At 43.9% G+C, this 17,055-nt stretch overlaps 1 protein-coding gene across 2 annotated transcripts in view; it reads right to left on the bottom strand.

Annotated features, from left to right (window-relative positions):
* arhgef28a (Rho guanine nucleotide exchange factor (GEF) 28a) overlaps positions 1–17,055 on the bottom strand; it is a 535,445-nt gene that overhangs the window by 395,915 nt on the left and 122,475 nt on the right. For both annotated transcript variants that reach the window (XM_041186008.1, XM_041186009.1), the window contains exon 7: positions 7,437–7,527. In XM_041186008.1, the coding sequence (XP_041041942.1) occupies positions 7,437–7,527 (91 nt within the window). The remainder of the gene's footprint in view (positions 1–7,436; positions 7,528–17,055) is intronic.

Below are 17,055 nucleotides of genomic sequence, written 5' to 3'. Positions count from 1 at the left end.
CTAGTTTTGCAATTCTAGCAAAAGGAAGAAAGAAGGACCAGATCCATCTTGAATCATATATTTTTAGTACTACTTGTGAACCATGAAGTACAGGTGTGTTCCCTCCAGGCCCAATAGGTTGATTTGCTTCCCTCCCCATGATCTGCCAAATCCTAACTCCATAATTTCTGGCCACCCACACCACACTTCCCACCCCCGCCCCCGCGCCTTCTGCCACCCGCACCCCTCCCACTCCTCCTGTTAGTAATCTTTTTGCCCAAATACTTACAGGTGCCCCATCCAGATCTCCTCATCCACAAATAACAGAGACAGAGAGTAGGCTTAATGTGAAAGTACTCTGATTGATGGGATGTGATCAGGGCCCAGCAGCCGGTGAGGATGGAGGTGGGGGGGGTGGGGGGGAGCCGGGGCATGGTGGCAGTGTTAGAGAACATAAAGCCAAACACAGGGGCTCAGGGACTACAGGGTCCCGGGTTCGTTGCTGTAAATGGAATTCTCATCATCCAGACTGAGAAGCCAGAGCATCAGACCTGAAGACTGAAGATTGGTTTTAAAAGATTTAGAACTGTCAGCCTGACAAATCCGATTTTTTTTTTAAAAGCTGGTCTTTCAGGTCAGTTTCACTGACAGTTGCTACGCGGCTGTTTCCAATCTTTGGGCAGCTTTGTGCTTCCGATTTTTTTGAGAAGCCCATCAGAAAACCACAAAGCTGTCCAAAGGTGAAACAGCAGATATAGTAGTTCCTATTCACAGCAGCTCTTATGAGAGTGGTCTAGGTTGAAAATCTGCTTGAAAAATTAGTAGGTGAACTTCCTGTAATCATTTTAGAGCCAATTGGGTGCTTCGGTATGGTGGGGGGATAGGGGTGTGGGGGGGGGGGGGTGTTGGGCTGAGGTGGTGGGGGGGTGGTGGTTGGGCTGAGGTGGCGGGGGGGTCACTTTTAAGGTTTAATATCACAAAATCAAAAACTATACAGTTCTCAAAATTCTCTTTTGAATTTAAACCAGCATATAAATAGCAGTCTAAATTTACATCATGCCCTAAAATAGGCATAATTCTGGTGACATGGTGTGTTGATGTGCCAGAGGCTCAAGAATCTTGGGCCTCATCAAAATAAATGCAAGAAACTAAAATCTGGGACTGATGCAAAGCAGGGTGTTGACTCACTATCGCCCATTTTATTGTCCAGGAATAAAATCCTCCTTTGCCACTAAGAGATTAATTAAAGAAATCTAATTATACAAATCTCTGCTCCATCCTAGGTTCACCTCACCCTGCATCATCCTGTTGAAAATCTAGCAGAGGGTGGTCACATTGCGGGACTAAAATTTCTCTTGGGGCGGGGCCTGTGGGGATAGGCTGCAAATTAGAAACAATCCAGTTCTTGAGGTAAGAACTTACTGATTTTTCTGTACCATATCTCATTCTTATCTGAAAAATTGAGATCAGCCATTCAATCTAAATTCTTCCATGCTGCTGGTGGATTGACAAATCCAGGGGATAATGTCATTAGCATGAACAGGGCAGATGCAGTTGAATGGTTTTGTAAATGTAGTGACATCTTTGTAGCCACCTTCCTAACATCAGTTGATTGCTCTGCGATTGATTATTTTTACAGAATCAGCATTGGGCCTCCAATTTCACCATTGCTATAGTCACTCTGCCTATTGCATGCAGACATAATGAAAGAAAGACAAAACCTACATTTATACAGCATCTTTCATGATGTCCCAAATTGCTTTATAGCCAATTGAGTACTTTTGAGTTGCAGTCACTAGTATAATGTCAAGGTTATCAAATGGGGGAACAGGTTCGAAGGGCTGAATGGCTTACTTCAGTTCCTAATATGTATGTCATTCTGGATAGATGAGATGAACTGGGCTAGATGGCCTTTGCCATCCATAATTATCTTGTGAACAGAGGATGGAATCATGGCTAGAGTTTTGTTTACTTTGTTGCTAATGGAAGTTTACTGTGAGCATGCTTTGTGGATGAAATTCCCTGAAGTGCATAATGGGCTCATAGTGAATTAGTAACCTGTCTTACACTGCATATGATTCTCAAGGGTCATTTCCATTGACTTCAATCTTCTCCTTTCGTCTACTTACCTATTATCCCACACTATCTTATTGCTTTTGTGAGTAATTTGAGGTGTTGAAATAACTTGATAAAGCTGTATTGCATAGTAGATATTGAAAATATATGGTAGTGAGAAGCAGCAGAGTCTTCAGACTTGCTGATCAGGAAAGCACAGATGCAATTATGAACCATTCAGTCCTTGTCCTCTGGCCTCTGAAAGATTGCATTGCACAGAGATACCCGAGGGCTTCAACACTTTTCTATGACAGTGAAGACCTATGTGGTTCAATCATTCCACTTTGTTGCTCAGGAGTCATTTGATCTTTCTACCCTGTGAGATTACCGACATAGAATCCAATTACACCCCTTCTATGAAATAATTATATTGAATAATATCATACACCGATGCAGGAGAAAGCCTGCTACTTCTTCCACAGAATGGAAAAGACCTTGTGCAGTGTCCGCGAGTTGCAAGCATTGAATGTTTCTCCCAAATATGAATTTACTGTCACCATGCCCATATGCTGCAGTGTGCAGAACATGTTAAAGAGAACTGAGGCAGTCACCAAAATCATCTGCATAGTGTTATAGATAACTAATGGGATATTTTCCTGTCAAATTAACAACATTGCATGATGCTGACATTTGCACCCGCTTGTTTGTTTAATAGTCATAGTGGAATCACCTACTGGGCGCACACAAACTAACACTGCATTATATCATTGCTACACTTAAAAATATTAATGACCCATGCTGCATATGTATTGGGTGATATTTGTAACCAGATGCCAACAATGTGTGTTATCATTTTACTAGGATCTTTTTGTGATTGGTGAATTGATCAGTATATCTTGAAAGGGGAAAAATATCATGATTGAGGAGGAGGGTTAAAAGGGGTTGGAGGTGTGGAGGTGGGGGGGGGGGGGGGGGTGCGGTAGAATAAGAAGGCCAAAAACAGGACAAGCACCAGGGCCCATGATTTCTCTCCTTCTCCTTCTGGCCCTGGTTGTGATCAGTCATGTTCCCCAGGGATTTGTACTGGGGCTTCAGTTTTTCACCCATGTAAATCAGTGGCATGAAAGAAGAAAAAGACCATTTTCCATCCAAGTTTGGGGATTGCAAATGGAGGTGAAATTTCTCTTTCTCAGTGGCACTCTATATTGCCCTTGATTTTTCTCCCCCGTTGACATAATCCAGTTCCTAACTTGTTCCTTATTTCATCCCACACAAGATTACTGAATAGGAGATGGACAAACCAATGCCTACGCTATTTCTGAACCAGAAGGTTACTCAGCATCTCAGCTTAACGCACTCTATTTTTTCCCCTGTATTATGCAGAAGATATCTTCAAAAAGGAAAGAATACCACAATTTTATTTCTCTTCTGCCACACGTTTGAAACATTTCAGTTTTTTACTGCACTTCACTCTGAATATTTAGCACACTGAAGTACACAGCTCCATCTGCTGCATTTCTGATGCAGGTTAAAGCACCTCTTCCGATTTATATTTGTCAAGTCGAAGCTTGTGCTTCTGTGTGACTGAGATGGAGCTCATCAATTTAGTAATTCATCCATGTAGAAAATAAAATCAAGACCAGGATTTCCCGGTCAGCGAGCTGGGGGCGGGGCTTACTCACCAATGCGTAAATGAAGTGGAATGACGTCAGGCGGAACTCCCGACGTCACCCCGCCCCATTTCAATTTTCAGGTAGGCGGGGCTCAGCAGAATCAGCTGTGCTCCCGCCGACCTGTCAATGGCCAATTGAGGCCATTGACAAAGTCGTTAAACTAATTAATGGACCTGCCCATCCAACCTTAAGGTTGGCGGGCAGGCCAGGAGCCCCGGCGGGCATTAGAAAAAGCATGAAACCTCATCCACGGGTGGGATGAGGTTTCATGTAGGTTTTTAAAAATGTAATTAAAGTGTATTTAAAAGTGATGGACATGTCCCAACTCATGTGACAGTGCCAAATGAGGGGACATGTCAGGGAAATTTTTGTTTTCTTATTTTTCAGATTTTGTATTGTGGAGCCGATCTCCCTGAGGCAGCACTTAGCCTCAGAGAGATGAGTGCGCATGCGCAAAAGAGCGCACTCGGCTCAGGGTACTTCACCCCTGCCCATACAGGGAGTGCATAGCGCTTCTGTGTGGACGTCACGCTGGGCGGGCCTTAATTGGCCCGCCCAAATAAAATGGCGGCGCACCCCCGAACGGGGCCCACACCTAAATTTCCCACCCGACGGGGGGAAAATTCTGCCCCTCGTGTAGATTTGAGCTTTTGAAATAATAGTGAAATGATCAGACTGTTCTCAGGCAGCAATAATAGTAAGCTTATTTGAATTGCAAATTTCAATGAGGATACGAATGGTAACAAAACCTTGCGGGGGGGTGGGGCAGGGAAATCGAGCAGTACCGAAAACGATAGAGCAAGTGCCTGATAAAGAGAAAAGGAGTAAGCAAGGGAGAAGTTGGCAAGATTTTGCTGGCATTGACAAAGTCCTGGTGTCAAGACATAAAACAGGTGGCATCATGACACGGGCAAGGAGCAACATTGTCAATTAACAGCTGGCAGGCATGGGAGCCAGCCAGTTAGAAAGCGCGGGCGATGGGGGCGAGAAATTACCAGGTCAGGTCAGGCACGCCCCATATTTAAAAACAGCCAACAATCAGTTGAAAGGCAGAACCACTAGAGGACATTGAGAGGGAGCCCTGACAATTCATGTGTTTGCGAGATGGCAGCAGCAAGGGTGGAACCCAGGTTTCTTCATACAGCAAAGGCACCGGAAGAGGCGCCCAGCTGGCAGGCGGAGAGAGCTGAAGATTGCAAGGAGCTAGCAGTAGTGGGTGCTCCCATGCAGTACAGGAAGAGGGTCAATGACCTGATCAAGTCTGGGAGGGTGACTCCAGCTCAGAGCCTTAAAAGTCACAAAAAATGAATATGAAATTGGAGATTGGGGTGTATGTCCAGTTAGCAGCAATGCCCAGGTAACAGCATTAGCTTTTAGATGCATGTTAGCCTCCCTGTAAATTACACTGGTCAGTCAGAGTTCATCCCCGCAGGACAAAGGACAAGGCTGAAGCATTTACAAGCATCTTTATCCATAAGTGCCGAGTGGGGGATCCATCTCAGCCTTCTCCTGAGCTCCCCAGCATCACAGATGCCAGTTTTCAGCCAATTCGATTCACTCCACGTGATATCAAGAAACAGCTGAAGGCACTGGATACTGCAAAAGCTTTGGGCCCTGACAACATTCCAGCAATAGTACTGAAGACTTGTGCTTCAGAACTAGCCATGCCTCTAGCCAAGCTGTTCCAGTACAGCCACAACGCTGGTATCAATCCAGCATTGTGGAAAATTGCCCAGGTATGTGCTGTACACAGAAAGGTCAAAGCCAACCCAGCCAATTACCACCCCTTCAGTCTCCTCTCAATCATCAGCAATGTGATGAACGGCGTCATCGACAATGCTATCACATAGCACTTATTCAGCAATAACCTGTTCACTGATACCCAGTTTGGGTTCTGCCAGGGCCATTCAGCTTCTGACCTCATTACAGTCTTGGCCCAAACATGGACAAAAAAGCTGAACTCCCGAGGTAAGGCGAGAGTGACTGCCCTTGCCATCAAGGCAGCATTTGACCGAGTGAAGCATCAAAGAGCCCTAGCAAAACTAGAGTCAATGGGAATCAGGGGGAAAACTCTTCACTGGTTGGAGTCATAACTAGCACAAAGGAAGATGCATTATCATCACTGAAGCCTCCACAATCAACAACCTAGGGGTTACCATTGACCAGAAACCAAATAAATGCTACAAGAACAGGTCAGAGACTAGGAATTCTGCAGCAAGTAAGCCACCTCCTGGCTCCCCAAGGTTTGTCGACTATCTACAAGGCACAAGTCAGGAGTGTGATCGAATACTCTCCACTTGGAGGAACAACACCTCATCTTCCGACTAGGCACTTTACAGCCTTCCGGACTGAATATTGAATTCAACAACTTTAGGTCTTGAGCTCCCTCCCCCATCCCCATCCCCTTTCTGCTTCCCCCTTCCTTTTGTTTTTTTCCAATAAATTATATAGGTTTTTCTTTTCCCACCTATTTCCATTATTTTTAAATAATTTAAAATCTTTTATGCTCTCCCCACCCCCACTAGAGCTATATCCTGAGTGCCCTACCATCCTTTCTTAATTAGCACATTCGTTTAGATAATATCATCAACTTTAATACCAATGTGTTCTTTTGTTCTATTGTTGGTCACATCTTTTGATGATCTGCTTCTATCACTGCTTGTTTGTCCCTACAACCACACCCCCACTCCACCTCTCTCTCTCTCTCTCTCCGCCCCCCACACACACACCTTAAACCAGCTTATATTTCAACTCCTTCTTGGACTCGAATTCAAGTTCTGTCAAAGGGTCATGAGGACTCGAAACGTCAACTCTTTTCTTCTCCACCGATGCTGCCAGACCTGCTGAGTTTTTCCAGGTAATTCTGTTTTTGTTTTGGATTTCCAGCATCCGCAGTTTTTTTGTTTTTATATTTTTTACTCTCCACTTGCCTGGCCACACACCGTCCTGACTTGAAACTATATCGTCGTTCCTTCACTGTCACTGGGTCAAAATCCTGGAACTTCCTTCCTAACAGCACTGTAAATGGACCGACAACACATGGACTGCAGCGGTTCAAGGCAGCGGTTCACCACAACCATCTCAAGGGAAATTAGGGATGGGCAATAAATGCTGCCCTAGCCAACAAAACCCACGTCTCATGAACGAAAAAAAAAAGGACAGAAGCTGAAGGTAAACCTTGAACACAAATTTCCTCACATTAGACAGAATTTTATTAACCTTGGAACATAAATCAGTGTGCCACTCCCTCAACCTCAAGTGGGAGGGCTGATCCAAAAGCTGCAACTGACCAAGAGATTCCTACTCTTTTTCCCCAATATTGCACAGTCAAATCAGTTCAACTCTGTTCCAGAAGGAAACCATCAAGAATGTAACAAATTATAGCAGTGCACAGCAGGTCAGTCAGCATCAGAACAAGAAAATTAAATCATTATGGATGTGACCCTCCATTCATTCTGAAGAAGGTTCCAAGTTATGGACGGTTCTAATCGATTAAACCTAGTTGCTATCTTATGTTATGAGCTGTAATTTCCCTTTTTTTACATAACAAACCTCAACTAAGATAATTGAGTAGTAGAAGTACCTGAAAGTTTCTGTTTCAGAATATGCAAGTTTACAGAGTTCCCACAATCTAAAATAGAATTTAAAAATTAAGTCACATTGTTGGTGTATTTAACTGCAAATTGACAGGATACTGAACTTTAAAAATGAAACTGATCATAAACGTACCTTGCTTGACTTTAACTTCGCTGTGGACTCCCTCTGTAGAGGGGTGATTCAACTTCAGTCGATCTACATTTGCATCTCTCTGATAAGTTATCTAGAAGAAAATACAAACTATTAATCATTTTATTCTTAATGTCGCACTTCTTTAAACTAAATTGCAGCTTTTGACATTTGTACATTTATACTATATCATCAGCAGGGAAAGCCTTACAGGAAGTTAAGAAATATAAAAATATCTTATTCTACATTCCATGCATATAGGATTATTAACTTAAATTATTCACAATTTCTGGTGCGATCTATGGCCATGATCATGGAGCTTTATATTATTAGCTGAGATGAACATAAGTTTTGAATTAATACTTTTTTTAATAGCATATATCTCATATCATGCCTGCCCGAACTTATGTTATCTACTCAAATTCCTAAATTGCTAACATTGTTGAGACTTAATTTTTGACTATTAATTAATCCCCGAGATACAGCAAACAGAGCACCTTGTTACAGCAACACAATAGGAAATTACTGCATATGCCAAAAATCTGAAATAAGCCAGAGAATGTTGGAAATACTCAGTAGGTCAGTGGAGAAAGAAACAAAGTTAGTGGCCTTGATTTTCATCCTCGAGGGTAGCGGGAGTCGGGAAAATTCCCGGCTCGGCCAGCCTGCCTTGAGAGAAAGTGCTCGCAAGAATGGGATTTCCATTGTGTGGGAGCCAGCCGACCCAGGAGAAAGTTCAGAGACAGCCACAGGGGCTGCTGAGTGCAGAGGCGGGTTGTTTAAAAGGCCTGCTTCGGTGCTGTGGGACTTCATCCCAGTTAAAAAAGAACCAGAAAGGCCCTTCAGCCCTCACCCCTCACAGTCACACATTCCCATGCTCCACCCATGCTACTTCATGCCCTCCCACCACCCCCATGGCCCTTCATGCCACCTATGCCAAGCTGAGCCCTTCAAGTTCAGCAGCGGTGGGCAGGCCCAAGAAGTTCAGCGGTAGCGGATCAGCCCAAGACTGGAGGGGGATTAAGCCAGAGACTGGGAAGGAGAGTAGGACCAAGACTGTGGGGAGTGGTTGGGAGCGTGGGCCCAATTTAGGGTGGGGGGGGGGGGCAGGGGTGCAGAGAGGAAAGTGTCTTTGGGGGTAGGGAGGGGCAGGAGGACAGTAGTCAACCTGGTGAAGTTACAACAGAGCATTATTTGCATGCCAATCAGCAGAAGCAGCATGCGATTGACAGAGCCAAGCGATCTCACAGCCAACAGATCAGATCTAAGCTTTGCAGACCTGCCACATCCAATCACAAATGGTGATGGACAATTAAACAACTAACAGGAGGAGGAGGCTCCAGAAATATCTCCATCCTCAATGATGGTGGAGCCCAGCACATCAGTGCAAAAGACAAGACTGAAGCATTTGCAGCCATCTTCAGCCAGAAATGCTAAGTGGATGATCCATCTCGGCCTCCTCCTGAGGTCCCCAGTGTAGCAGAAGGATCTGGTACCTAAAGGGTTAACACAAGACTGAGTACGGTACCACCTAGTATGGAGTCCTCTCCATACCTACTGTCAATACGTACATGGTTAAGCTTTGCCAATAAAGACTTTTTTGTAACTTATACAAGACCGCTTCATGGTCCCCAAGCAGTATCCTTCAAGCAGAGCAACAACAGAATATATCATGGTACCAGCGGTAGGATCCATTATGGTGGCAGCAGGGGATTAAAAAAACCACATCCTCATTACAATGCTGAAGAATTAAAGAAAAAGATACGTTCAAAGCTTTCTGCACTGAAACAAGCTCACTCCAGGAGCCAAGATGCTGGGAAAACTCACCAAAGAAGTTCCAGACACGAGAGCGTGGAAGCAGGAAGAAGGTAGAAGTTTAAACTCCGGCAGGAGACTCCACTGAATCCCCTGTGGAAGTTCAGCTTCAAACAAGCAGAACCACCAGCCTGCAGGGCGAGAGAAAATTCTTTTAAATTTTCAGGCTGGCCAGTCCTGCGAATCCTCTCTTTAATTGCATCAGGCAGAAACGTTGTTGTTAATTTCAATCGCTAGCCCAAAACCTAACTCGGCGTCCTCCAAGTTCAGGTCGGAGCGGAAATAAGAAACAAGGAGACGGAGAAATTTTTTTCATAAAGTCGAGTACCTCATGATTCTTCGGCCTCCTGGCCAGCGAGAATTCCATCCCTGCAACCCGTTCTCAACCTGCAATCATGGAGCAAGAAATCCCTCAGCAGCCCTCCGACTCCATAGCCATTTTGGATTCTCCTTCATCAGAGCATCGCTGCCATTTTGAAATTAGCGCCGAACCCAGGAAGCGCATGAAAATCCCTTCTTCGTCAATAACCTGCAACGCCATCTTACACCTATGTTTTAAGAATTTTAAAGGTGGATCATAATTCTTCATTCCCACTTCCAATGGGCTTCACCCATGGCCTTGATCAGTCCCAGAATTGGAGAAAAAGATTTTTGAGGTATAGCAATGCTGCAGGACCAAATAAAAAAATCAGAGGCAGAACAAGTTAGTACACTACTTTATTCTATTGTGCAAATTGCAGACGACATCATCGCAAGGCAAGCCACAGATGAGTCATCAGCTAAATTCGACGACATCTTAAAATCTTTTGACCTTTTCTTCAACCTGAGATCCAACAAAATACTGAAACGTGCCAAATTTAACAGGAGTGTCCAGGAGCCTGGGGAGCCTGTCAATTCCTTTATCAATTATCCCTTCCACATGGCAGAAGGGTGTGAATGTGGTGACTTAAAATCCAAACTCATCCAAGACAGAATCATGGCGGGGGTAGAGGACAATTCACTCTCTGACCTCCTCCAAGCCAATGATGATCTTACTCTCAACAGGCTGTCCAGCTGGTCAGACTCTGAGCTGAGTGACCAACACAGGACCATTCTCATGAGACAGGAGCCACACCTCAGTCCACCATATTAAGCCACAGGAACACATGGACCGCCCAAGTCAGGATAAGCCATCCCTGAACTACCCTGCCGAACGACTGTGCCAGTGCTGTGGTGAGAAGTGCCCTCACAGGAAAAACCAATGTCCTGTGAGTACTGCCCAGGGCTTCCACTGCCAAAGAAAGGGACATTTTTTGGTTAGCTGTGCAAATCGAGACTCCAGCACCGCACAGACAACCCAAAAGCCGTCCACTAGGTTGGGCGACATCAGACAATGCGGCTCTTCATTCTGGAATGCAAGCATCATGATGTACAACCATCTAACCAACTTTAAGTTAGATTCAGCTGCCGGGGTGGCAGTCTTATCTGACCAGGAACCATGGCTCTAAGGCCTCTGGGTTTAAACAGTGGACACCCCAATTTGCAGTGCAGGGGCAGGGCTCCCGGTCATAGGCAATGATACAGGAACCTTTGAAGTACGGCGATAATCAGATCATGGAGGTGATGTATGTCATGCAGAATCAGCCCTCCTCTCTCCTCAGCAGGAATGCCTGCATTACTCTGGATCTTCTCCAGCCAGTAGAAGATGTGAAGACAACCATGGTCCCCACCCATCTGGAATGGCATCCTCCCGAAGTTCGGCCATAAAACAGCATTCAGATGTTCACTTAATTTCCAACCTCTCTCCTCTTTTTACAGAGCAGGTCTGCTCTTCTCCATTCCAGGTCCCCGAATCTACTCAAAGGCCAGACCAACCTACTGCGCATGAGGCTACCACAGCCTGGGGGAAGTGATGCAGAGGTGGAAAAACCTTCCGGGAAGCCTCCACCTCCACCAACTGTGGTAGACATGCCAACAACAGCACAAAGCTGACAACCATTGGCCAGTGTGACCATCTACAAGGCACAAGTCAGGAGTGTGATGGAATACTCCCCACTTGCCTGGATGAGAGTGCAGCTCCAACAACACTCAGGAAGCTTGACACCATCCAGGACAAAGCAGCCCACTTGATTGGCACCATATCCACAAACATTCACTCCCTCCAGCACCGACGCACAGTAGCAGCAGTGTGTACCATCTACAAGGTGCACTGCAGGAATTCACCAACGCTCCTTAGACAGCACCTTCTAAACCAACAATCACCTCCATCTAGAAGGACAATGGCAGCAGATAGATGGGAACACTACCACCTGGAAGTTCCCCTCTAAGTCACTTACCATCCTGACTTGGAAATATATTGGTGTTCCTTCACTGCCACTGAGTCAAAATCCTGGAATTCCCTCCCTAACAGCACTGTGAGTGTACCTACACCACACAGACTGCAGCAGTTTAATAAGGTGACTCACCACCACCTTCTGAAGGGCATTTAAGGATGGGCAATAAATGCTGCCCTAGCTACCCCACATCCACCAGACACAACTAAAAAAAGGGGAGGAGAGTGTCGTTGAGGAGGAGAGATCGGGGAAGTTTGGGGGGGGGGTAGGGAACCACCAGGGAATGCAGAAAGGTGACCCAGGGGGTGGCGGGGAAGCGCCAGGGAACACAGAGGAGATCGTGGGCAGGAGGATGGAACAGAGGCACCAGGGACACCAAGATTCACACTGATCATCTGCATCCCATACGTTTTCTTTTCAGGACAGCAATTAATGAATTAATAAAATGAATTAAGAACTGATGGGGATCTGGGTTTTTATGGTCTTTATGGATCTGGTCATTCTTATGGAGCTCTCATGCATGTACGGTTGAAGGATGTTTTTGGACGAAATGAAAAAAAATAATAAATTTGGATATTATTTAAGTAATTAATTTCCTTTTGTTTTTCAATGCAGGTTGCTGAATGCACTTAATGCCTTCAAACGCTTAATTTTGATGTCTCTGACGCCTTCGAACACCTTTTGTCTTCAAGCGCCTTTGATCACATTTGCTGTCAAAGATGGCAAAACGCTGCTGACTGCATGAAAAACTCATTCCAAATTAGAACATTTTTGTCAAATTGAATTCATTTGCATGCAAAAAATGTCAAAATTTTCTGGTAAGGTAGTAGAGAACCCATTAGCAGATTTTTCAACTAGGTTTTGAATTAAACAAAAAAATATGGGGGCATTCCCCATGGCAATGCCTCAACCAAAGTCAATTCATCAACCAATCAGCACCCTTTTCTCATGCAGTATAAATTGTTGCTCTCTTTGAAATTTGGCATTCTCGCATCTGTCCTGGTGAGTGCAAAACTCAAAGCTTCAATAGCATGTCTCTTTCTTCAGCAATACTCAAATTAAGTATTTTCAAGGCCTCATTCATTTTCTGGCATCCACTTCCCCACGAATCTTTGGAAGTGACAAAGCCCAGTCCATGGAGCGGCAGTGCCATGGCAGGAACATCATGTGTTGCATTCTGGGATGTCAGCACTTCTCTTCTCAGCCTGTGTTGTCAGAACATCTTTACTATAAAAGTTGTCTGAATGGTTTAAATGTTCTTTAATGCAGGATTAAGGGAGTGGATGTAAGAAGAGCTGTTCATGCAGAGGAGCTCTGTGTGAGTTCTCAGAGCAGGGGAATGAGGTCACTGGAATCACTGAGCAATGAACACATGCCTCACATCGCTTGCTGCAAGGCGTTGGAAGTGGCCCTCCTACCTCTGCTACTTCCTCGCCTTCCCCCAGTCATCCTAGTCTGTTAGGCATTGTTGTAGTTAGACTGCCTCCTTCAAACACAGGCTCCTCTGTAAGGTGAGGTAATGCAGAATTCAGACAACACTTTGATGTGGCGAGCACATTGTAGGAAGCCCCTAGCAACACCCGAATCTCTGTTTAAGCAACCATATGATATGCTGAATAATGATCATGGCAGACACAGAGCTCACATAATACATGTATTGCTCAGGTGTGGTAGGGTTGTGGAGGGGGTATTGTGAGCCACATGTGCATCCCTTATACCCTGGCAGCCAGCCTGCCACATTCCTAGAAGGGTCCAATACTGGAGGGATGGTTGAGTGTCACAGAATAATTGCATGATGACAGCTGTTTGGGTACCATGCACATGGCCCTGTTCCTGTGATCAGCTGCTAGCTGGATTATAATGGACTGCTATCCTTTCCTAATGATGATGCTGCTGGATGGCGTTCTGGTGACCTGACACATCACCCTGAACACGAGGGAAGCCAGACACTGGTGTAAATGCACAAGTTCTCTCCAGTTGATTGTTAAGATCAACAATCCTGTCACCACGGACGTCGAGGCTCACGCCGAATGTCCCACGTCCTGCATGTTTGCTCCCTGAACGGCAATTAATGAATTAGTAAAGTGAATTAAGAACTGATGGGAATCTAGTGGTGCTCTCAAGTATGTATAGTGGAAAGATTTTTTGGACTAAATGAAAAAAATGAATAATTCAGATATTATTTAAGTAATTAATTTCTTTGTATTTATTAATGCTGGTTGCTAAGTATATTTGATGCCTTTAAGTGCATCTGATAGCTTTGATTGCACTCGATGCCTTCGAGCACCTTTTGCCTTTAATTGCATTTGATGGCAAAGGTGGCAAAACACTGTTGGCTGCATTAAAAAATCATTCCAAATTAGAATATTTGATGTCAAATTATTGCTGATCATTTTTGAGAGCATTTGAATGCAAAAATACTATCAAAATGTTCAGGTAGGGACAGCTGTAGGCTGCAGGCTGGGAGATTTGAGTGATGCACCCTGCATCAAACTATAGTGAGCCAGTGGCAGAAGGACTGTGGTGGCTTTGGAAGTAGAAGGTACTGCAGATGGCTGCAGAAGTGGCTAGAGGAACACAGCCTCCTTGTTTACTTCTCTTTGGGTAAGTCCAAGAAACTGACCTGTGGCCTAAACATTCTGTGTGCTGCATCTGGATTCCGCTCGCCCACCCCCCCCCACCTCACCCATTGCCTTCTAATAGGTCCAGCTGTTACTGATGCTCATTGCCGAGATTACTGCTGATGTTGCTCTTCTTCAACCGCCCAAATGAAGCTGGCAATACTAGCAGTCACTCTAAGCAGATGAAGTTTACTGAGGATAATTAAGAAAGAACACCAGAAAGAGGTGACTTGAAAGTTGGAAACTCTTCTGGAAATCCAAACAGCACAAAAGCACACAAGTGTCATGATCCAATTACTTGCAAGTGAGTGCAATTTTAAATACTGTTTCAATGGCTCCCAGTGACCAGTCACACTAGGTTTTACTGGCAAGTCCGGCACTAGACAGATTAGTGCCATTTTTAGTTAAAATGGCAACAGAGTCTGAGTGCATTTTACGGCTCCAATTTACATGTACTCATGAGGGCTCTACTTGCCTCTGCCTCAGCTGACTTAGACACGGCACAGTTACAAGAGCATTAGACAGGAATGAATCGGGAACACAGTGGTAAGTAGTTTATCTCAAATTTAGCCACCCATTCACCCTGTTCCAACCTGGAATAGCTGGTTAAAACCAGCCTTAATATTTTGCTGTTGGCCAAACAAGCAATGCCTTATCTTTACAAACAGATTTTGTTCACTGTTCATTTCTAGTGCATTGTAATAATGACTAGATATTAAACAGTATTAACCAAGTGTATATTAATCAAGTTTAATTTAATCCAAAAACTGCAAAGTCTAATGTCAGATAATTTATGAATACATCAAGTGCCTAATGGTATTGATTCAGTGCAGTGAAAAACTGTGTTGAAAGAAACTAATGTTGATATTATAAAATTGTCTGCTAATTGGAGTTTGGAAAATCTGCTTTGACGTTCAATGATTGCTGAAAGAATAATATTTCAACCGGACATTGAACAGCATAAACTTGGCATTTTAGAATCCCTCAAATTTGTTTACTGACAGTCAATATTTCTAATCTCAGCAATTTAATGTTCCCCACCATTGAGTAACTCATTGTGAAACTCAATGGAAAATTTATTGTTTTCCCATTTGCTTTTCTGTAGTGGATGAAAATGGAATCAAGCAGTATGAGACTGACATTAGTGCTGTGAACCTAGTTTGACATCAATCAAACAGTACTTCTTCTCAAATCAGTGCGGTATCAGACAGTGCAATCATTATGTAACCCCTCAGGTAGATGAAACTCAGACGGCTCTTTAGGCAGAAATTCACATCAAGACCAAGTGTTTATGATAAAAAGTACTTGCCAACCCTTTATGGCTGAAGCTCACAAACACAAACAAACAGAGGACAAAAGTAGCAAGGTTTAAAAATAAAGCAGATATCATCATCATACACAGCTTAGCAAAGCTAAAGTTAAACCCTCTTTGAACAGGTGCTGCAAGAAGTTTAAACACATGATGGAGAAAGGAATAGAAGGATATATTGATGAGTTGTAGATGAAGGAAGGTGGAAAGAGGTTCATGTAGGTCCAGCATAGACAATTAAGTCGAATGGTCCGTTTCTGCACTGTGTATGCAATGCATGATCTGACTGACCACAGAAATCAAGGATCCTAGCTCCCAATCCTGAGTGAATCTTTTATGAACATATAAACAAACAGGAGTAGGCCATTTGGCCCCTCGAGACTGCATCACATTTAATAAGATCATGCCTGATCTGATGACCCGAAATCTGCATCCCACCTACCCCCAATAACCTATCATCCCCTTGCTTACCAAGGACCTATCCACCTCTGCCTTAAAAATATTCAAAGACTCTGCTTCCACCAGCTTTTCAGGAAGGGTGTTCCAAAGACGAGTGGAAAAAATTCGCCTCATCTCTGTTTTAAATGGGCAATCTCTTATTTTTTAACAGTGACCCCTAGTTCTAGATTCTCCCACAAAAGGCAACAGCCTCTCCACATCCACCCTGTCAAGACCTCTCAGGATCTTAGAGGTTTCAATCAAGTCACCTCTTCCTTATCTAAATTCTAGTGGATACAAGTCTAACTTGTTCAACCTTTCCACAAAAAACCTGCCCATTCCAGGTATTAGTCTGGTAAACCTTCTCTGAACTGCTTCTAATGCATTTACATCCTTCCTTAAATAAGGTGACCAATACTGTACACGGTACTCCAGATGTGGTCTTACTAGTATAACTGAAGCTTAACTTCCCTACTTTTGTATTCAATTCCCTTTGCAAGAAATGATAACATTCTATTAGTTTTCTTATTGCTTGCTGTTCCTGCATTCTAGTTGTTTGTGATTCATGCACTAAGACACCCAGATCCCTCTGAATCTCTGAGCTCTGCAATCTCTCACCAGTTAGGTAACATGCTTCTCTTTTATTCTTCTTGCCAAAATGGACAATTTCACATTTTCCCACGTTATACTCGATTTGCCAGATCTTTGCCCACTCACTTAACCTATCTATATCTTTTTGTACCCTCCTTATGTCCTCTTCGCAACTTACTTTCCTACCCAGCTTTGTGTCATCACACAAATTTGGCAACTATCCCTTCATCCATATCATTTGTATAAATTGTAAACAGTTGAGGCCCCAGCACTGATCCCTGTGGCACACCACTTGTTATATCTTGCCAGCCTGAAAAAGATCCATTTGTGTCTACTCTCTGCTTCCTGTTCGCCAGCCAATCTTCTATCCATGCCAATATGTTACCCCCTCTACCAGGAGCTTTTATTTCCTGCAATAACCTTTGCTGTGACACTCTATCAAATGTTTTCTGGAAATCTAAGTACAGTACATCCACCAGTTCTCCTTTATCCACAGCACATGTTACTTCCTCAAAGAACTCAAATAAATTAGTTAA

Source organism: Carcharodon carcharias, chromosome 4, assembly GCF_017639515.1.
Source record: "Carcharodon carcharias isolate sCarCar2 chromosome 4, sCarCar2.pri, whole genome shotgun sequence".
NCBI lineage: Eukaryota > Metazoa > Chordata > Chondrichthyes > Lamniformes > Lamnidae > Carcharodon > Carcharodon carcharias.
Note: the sequence above shows the minus strand (reverse complement) of the source record. Positions and strands in the feature narration are given on the sequence as shown.